Source organism: Morus notabilis, unplaced genomic scaffold (genome assembly GCF_000414095.1).
Source record: "Morus notabilis unplaced genomic scaffold, ASM41409v2 Scaffold3490, whole genome shotgun sequence".
NCBI classification, from domain to species: Eukaryota; Viridiplantae; Streptophyta; class Magnoliopsida; order Rosales; family Moraceae; genus Morus; species Morus notabilis.
In genome coordinates, this window is record NW_010358699.1 from 5465 (window position 1) to 12348 (window position 6884).

Here is a 6884-nt window from a genome sequence, read left to right on the forward strand (position 1 = left end):
AATAAAGTCAGTAGGAAAAATGAACTTATCCACCCTTACTAGTACATCCTCGATCTTTCCTTCAGGAGTTGCAATTGACCTGTCAGCCAGCTGCAAAGATACTGTGGTCGGCCTTGCTTCTCCAATACCCAACTTCTTGAATATGGACATCGGCATTAAATTTATGCTAGCTCCCAAATCACACAATGCTCTTCCAAAGTATTGATTTCCAATAGAGCATGGAATAGTAAAACTTCATGGATCCTTTAGCTTGGGCGGGAGTTTGTTCTGTAGAATAGCACTGCATTCTTCGGTCAAAGCCACTGTTTCAAACTCCCCAAGCCTGCATTTCTTGGTCACGAGATCCTTCATGAACTTAGCATAGCTTGGCATTTGTTCTAAGGCTTCCACTAGCCGTATGTTGATGTGTAGCTGTTTCAAAACATCTAAAAACTTGCGGAACTGCCCATCTTGTTGTTGTTTCTGAAAGCGCTGTGGGAATGGTAGAGGTGGTCGGTTGCCACTAGTGTTGCTGGTGTTGGCTGCTTCTGAGTGCTGCGGTAATGCTGCAGCATTCTGGACATCAGAGTCCAGTTGCTTACTCCTGGGCTGTTCTTTTTGCGGTAGTGTTTTCTTCTCTCCCCCTTGGATTGAAGTGGGCTCTGTGTGAGCAGCCAGAGGTTTTGCCCTTGATTCCAACTCCTTTCCACACCTTAGTGTGATAGCTTTGCAGTGTTCTTTCCCGTCTCTTCGTGGATCTTCGGTATTGCTTGGTAGAGAACCTTGGGGCCTGTTCTTGAGAGAATTTGCAATCTGCCCAACCTGATTTTCTAAATTCCACAGTGCAGCATCATGGCTCTGGATTTTGGCTTCACTCCTTGAAATAAACTCTTTTAACAAGCTCTCCAAAGAGCTAGATTGTTCCACGGCTTGAGTCCTTTGTTGTTGTGGTGGATATCCAGGTGGGTAGGTGCTTCTGTGGTAGGTATTGGGCTGACTAGTTCCTGCTCCTTGATTACTCCATGATAAGTTTGGATGTTGCCTCATCCCTCGGTTATGAGGATTTGAATAGTGATGACCACCTTTGTTGAAATTGGCAACATAGCATGCAGAGGCAGGGTTGGATGGGCAATCTTCATATTAGTGGCTATCTCCACAGTAAACACACGAAAAACCAGGGGGGTGCACTGCATTTACCCCTGCCAGTGTGTTTAATGCCTTTACCATATTCGTCAAGGATGACATTTGTGCTGAGAGTGCAGTGATGGCGTCAACCTCGTGAATTCCAGTGGCCTTCCTTGCATTATGCCTCTCGGTTGGCCATTGATAGTTGTTGTTTGCCATCCTCTCTAAAATCTCATATGCATCATTATAAGATTTGGCCAAAATGGCTCCACCTGCTGCGGCATCCACTATAGTTCGTGTTTGCCCATTGAGACCATTATAAAATGTCTCCATTTGAATCTAGTGGGGGATCCCATGATGAGGGCACTTCCGCAGTAGTTCCTTAAATCTATCCCACGCTTCATATAATGACTCCCCATCTACTTGTTGGAACGAGGTTATGTCATTCCTTAACTTGGCATTCTTGGTTGGAGGGAAGTATTTCATGAGAAACTTTTCTACCAACTCATCCCATGATGTCACTGAATCCGGAAGCAAGGAATTTAGCCACACTCGTGCCCTATCCCTCAAGGAATAAGGGAATAGCTTCAACCTCAATGTATCTTCGGTTACCCCCGGTAGCTTAAAAGCATCGCTCACCTCCATAAATTGTCTGAGATGGATGTGAGGATCTTCAGTTGCCATGCCACTGAACTGCCCCACGGTCTGGAGCATTTGGAACATCACGGGTTTCAGCTCAAAATGAGGCGCCTGAATTGCTGGCCTCACTATGCCCGGGTTAAGTCCATGCAAAATGGCACTGCATAGTCTCGAATGGCTCTGTTTCTATCATCAATCGGCTCTGGTTGTGGAACACAGTTGTTGGCAATTGCTTGCTGCCCGTTGTTTCCTGCTGCCCCTTCTGCCATGTCTCTCACTCCTGCTAAGCCTTGTTGCTCCCTTCTCCTAGCTCGGAATGTTCTTTCAATTTCAGGATCTATAGGCAGCAACTCCAAGTCTTGCGGTGGATTCATGCAATCAACTTAGTAACCTGAGGAGTTAAGAACCAAATGAATGAGATTAAAGTAAACAAATGTAAAACAAATTAACTCCTACAAATATTTTAATGATTTCAATTCCCCGGCAACGGCGCTAAAAACTTGTTGCGTGATAATTATGCTCGCAAGTGCACGTGTCGCTAACAAGTAATAAAGTGTACACAAGTACGGATATCGATCCCACGAGGAATGAATCACCAAAATATGTGTCGGGAGTTGTATATTCAACAAAATAACAAGAAATAAATTCGGCACAAATTTACTAAGATGATGTAATTGAAATGAATGTAAATGAAATGAAATCTGATGGCTAAATGTAACAAGAATGTAATGATGGGATGTAAATTAGTGGTAAAAATGAGCTAGGCTTGCTAACTTCCCCTCTACTGCAAGTCTGACTAGAATGTTACCAAGAATGTTGCAGCATTCTACTATCCTGTCAACAGAAACACGTTGATGCATAAAGTTCTTCCGAATTGATTATGACTATGGTCCCTCAAGCTATTTCCAACATATTCCTATGTGGATCCAGCTCTCGGACTGCAGATTTAAGCTCAGGTTTCATTAAGTTATGCAAGGTGAATAATATATTCCTATACTATCCACTAATCAAAAACTCAGCAAGCTCATTGAACAAGCATCATTCATGCTATCCGATTAAAACTAACCCTTCCAGTATTAATCTTAATCTTGTATCCTAAAATTGATGGCTAGTTAAGAATAGAAATAGATATTAGCTCACATGAATGAACAGGAATAGTAGATTAATAGCATTTCAGAAACAACTTGTCATTCTTACAATATTGGTTCCATTAGCAAACCTAGCTACAGCAACTTAGTTCATAATGAAAGATACAAGATCCAAAGCTCCAGTCCAATCCATATCTAGAATTAGTAGCTAAATAACAAAAGACAGTTAAGCTAACAGAAGAAGAACAAGTTCGGCTGGATCTTGGATTCCTCTGTGGCCGGCCAACAATGTCCTTCAACTTCCAGCTCTCTCAGCTTTGTATTCTCCTTCTAGGCTGGAAATCACGTGTTGTTCTGCTTTCCTTAGCTCTCTCTTCCAAAGTTTTTTCCTCTCTGAATAGTGTCTTTTTGTATTTTTTGGTGTCTTCGTACTACCCATGTGTGCTCTATGTTTTTCAGCAACTGTCTTCTTTTTATATTAATGCCCGATTCTCTCTCTTCCTCTTTTTCTCCCCCTGGCGGCTGCCAACTTGTCCTGAGAGAAACATTCCCTTCTAGGGCAACACAAGGGCTGAGGTGTCACTGCTGATGTGCACAGTGGACCCATTTGACACCTCCTCAGTCAGCTCACACGGATTCCTTTCTGTCTGCATTGTCTAGCTAGTGCGCTGACATCAATCAGCTGCCAGCTAATCCCAGAATGTCACCCAGAATGCTGCAGCATTTTAGCCCAGCAATTTCCTGCAAGGAACTCACATAGTTCACCTATTTTACTTCCAAATTACCAGCTTTCACTTCAAGAGGTGCAGCAATACGGAATTAGGCCAAAGTACATGCAACTCTACAAATCTAACTTAAAACAAACAATAAACAAGAACAATCACTCATGGACAAACAATTTTAGGCTATAAAACCAGTGGATAACTCTAATTTCTTAGAGTTATCAGCCGTACTTTGAGAAGATGAACGCGGACCGTGCGACCTCTCGATTTCCCGCCCTTTTCCATCACCGTCAGATCCGGGCAGTAATCCCTCGCCGTTGGATTTTGAAATTTTCATCCAACGGTTGGGGTCGAGGATGTTGCTCTCTTTAAATACCTCTCATGAACCCGAGAGCCATTTTTTCCTTCTCTAAAACTTCAAACTTTTGTTGCATTCTCGTTGAACCGCTGCATTCTGTCGGAATCTCTTTTGCTGGACTTCCGACTTCACACTTCTAACCCTCCGTGGCACATTGCGAAGCCGTCCTTACTTTGAGTTTTACCCGGAAATCCTTCTTCACCGGTAAGTTTCTGGATCTTCTCTTGCTTTGTGTACTCACGGGGTTTCCCCCGTTGTGTATTTGGAATATGTAAATATATGCACAAAAATGAGAATATAGAAGCTAAGGAGACTTACTTTGTTGTGTTCTGTCGCACTGGATGACCTGGTCTTTATATATTTTTTATTGTCTGTGTGTCACCGGTTTCTGGGTTCTGGGGAACCCGTGATTCTCATGAACACTCGCCGTTATCATTCTCATATGAATGGTCGACGTCAAGTCGAGGCGTTTGAGTAGTCATCATTTAGAGTAGTCATCGTTTCTTCCTCTCGACGTTAGGGTTTTAACCTAGCTTCTTGTCCTTTTAATTACCAGAACAATGGCCCAAAGTTCACCCAGTCGAGAGGATTCTTCTTCTGTCGTCCGTTCTGACCCCCCTTCGGTGGTGGAGATCTTATGGACTTTTTCATGCTCCGGCGTTAGCTCTGTGCTTAGGGATATTGAAGACATCGAGAAGAGATGCGAACTAGGCAACGACTTTGGGAGCGAATTTGGTAGCGTCGAATGGTTCATAGATGAAATCGTTGAGCGGATCCCCTTTACGGGGGGCAGCGTAAGCGGGGTAGCTGCCGCGATGGTGGATGCCCCCCCTGCTGCCACGAGCGGTGACCCAGATAGGCCTTCCTTTACAGCCGACGGTGTGGCGTCGAGGGTCTGAAATAAAGATATTATTAGGGCTGTGAAGGAAGGATGCATCGACGGGAGGTGGTTCGAGTACCTCCTCCCGGACGTGCATTTTAGAACTAGCATGCCGCCGACCGGATATCTTCTAGTCTATACAGGAGCGGTTACCGCGGGGATGACACTCCCAGTTCATCCCTTTGTAAAAGATTACTGCCATTTTTATGGCATCTCTCCTGCCCAATTGGCGCCAAACTTCTGGTACTGCTTTGCAGGTGCCTGGATTCTATGGCACTAGAAGTTTGACATGGAACTCCCATTGGATGAGTTCCGATTTATGTACAAGCTGTGCCACGTTGCCAAGTGTGACGGGTGGTACTTTCTGAGTGGTCACGGGAGGGCTCAGCCCAGGTTTGGGAAGCTTATTCTGGGCATTCCCTCATCATCACATGGGTGGAAGCCCATGTTCTTCATGATCCGTGGGCCATTCAACTTTCATCCCAATGACCGCCTGCCCTGCCGAAGGCAAGTGCAGGCGGCGTTCGGGAATATGAGTAAGTCTCTTGACTTTCTTCTTATCTAACTTTGCTCTTTCTTCATGCGCTGATAATCCTTTATCCTGCAGTTAACCAGGACCGGCCGAAGTTCTCCGGTAATAGTTTGGCGAGGGTCGAGCAGGCTTTTTCCTATCCGTCAGAGGTTCGCCATATCGAAACGCTTCTGACTAAGGAGAATCTTCGTGCTACCGGCCTAATCCTAGACCTTCCCAATTCTTCAGACCTAGACGCCGCTCGCACGTACTTCCATTTAAGCGATGAGGGTAATTACTTCTCTCAGCGCCTTCTAAAATTACGGTTCGTGTTTTCCTAACGCTGATCATATCTTCTTCTCGTTGCTTCTGCAGAGATGGCATCGTTGAGAATTCAACTCCCTGGGAGCCAACGGTCGGGGCCGAGCCAGTAGCCACCGTCTGATCCGCAGCCCCCGCCGAGCCAACAGCCCTCGTCGAAGGGAAAAGAAAAGGCCAGCTGTTCTTCTCCTGCGCCGAAGAGCAAGAAGGTCAAAGACCCTTCGGTACCGGGGGGCAAGCATACCCACAAGAGAAAGCGTACTGGCAAGACGTCGACTGACAAGACGTCAATTGACAAGACCTAGACACCAGTGGTTCCCATCCCTGATGTCAGTGCTCCCCCGGCGCCGAGAAAACACGTGCTGATCCCTGGGGGAAAGATAATGGACGGGAACTTTCAGGTCTCGGATATTTCTGACGCTGAGGTCGGGGCGATACTGAAACTTCCCCCTCGCTTTTCTCTCGTCTTTCAGGCTCTTTATGAGTCTTTCCTCGAGCCCCACTGGATCGCAGTGTCCTGGTCTTCTTTGGTCGACCGTCAGCGCAAACAGAACTCCTTCCAGATCCATGTAAGTTTTTGCCGAAGGTTTTTTTTTTTCACTTCATCTTTCTTGATTTTGCAATCTTTCCAGAGCCTCATTCTTTCCCTTCCTAACCTCCTCGATCTAGTCAAGGTCGAGGAGCGTAAGAGTGAGATGGACGACGTAGAGGCCAAGCTTAAGTCTCTTGTGGATGATGCCAAAAAGAAGCTGGACGATGCCGTCGAGGAGAGGGATCTAGCTGTGGCCAAACTGACGAGCCTAGAGGATGATCTGGCCGAGCTGAAGGCCAAAGTTGAGGATCTCACTCAGCAGGCGGATTTGTCCAATAAAAAGTTGGCTGAGGCAACCCAGGCAGCGGAGAAGCGTTTCGCTGAGGGAAAAGCCGAGGGGAAGAAGGAGGCTGAGGCTGAGGCTGATGTAGTCTTTGACACCAAGCGGGCGGGAATTATTGAGGAGTTCAAGACTTCTCAGGAGCTCCTGGATATCCGCAACAAGGATTTTCAGTCGGCGGGTCAGCAAATCGTCAACTTTATCAAGAAGGAGCGTTCGGAGTAGGACTTGAGCTTCCTCTATAATTCTCCTCCTCCTGCTAGTGACGACAGCGTTTCTCCTCCTGTCGGCGGTGAAGACAATGCTTCTCCTCCCAGCGACGGTGAAGAACTGGCAACTGGCGGCGAAGCCCAAGGATTCCTTCTTTATGTTTCTTTTAGTGCGTTGTA

The 6884-nt window shown here is 46.1% G+C and overlaps 1 protein-coding gene and 1 non-coding gene across 2 annotated transcripts; one reads left to right on the top strand and one right to left on the bottom strand.

The window, feature by feature from the left end:
- Positions 1–234: 234 nt before the first annotated feature.
- On the bottom strand, positions 235–1437 carry LOC112090603. Its single transcript, XM_024162287.1, has 2 exons — positions 1155–1437; positions 235–1112 (listed from the first exon to the last, which is right to left on the bottom strand). Exons 1-2 carry the CDS (start codon positions 1435–1437, stop codon positions 235–237), a joined length of 1161 nt encoding a protein of 386 aa, XP_024018055.1.
- A 16-nt stretch (positions 1438–1453) lies between these two features.
- On the top strand, positions 1454–1560 carry LOC112090606. Its single transcript, XR_002901731.1, has one exon. It is a non-coding gene; the product is annotated as a small nucleolar RNA R71 (small nucleolar RNA).
- Positions 1561–6884: the final 5324 nt, after the last annotated feature.

Excerpts from the sequence above, each read along its gene's own strand:
- LOC112090603 (XM_024162287.1), bottom strand. The coding sequence starts at position 1,437 with ATGGAGACATTTTATAATGGTCTCAATGGGCAAACACGAACTATAGTG. Across the intron at positions 1,113-1,154 it reads AAATGCAGTGCACCCCCCTG|ATTGCCCATCCAACCCTGCC; the intron begins GTTTTTCGTGTG and ends ACTAATATGAAG.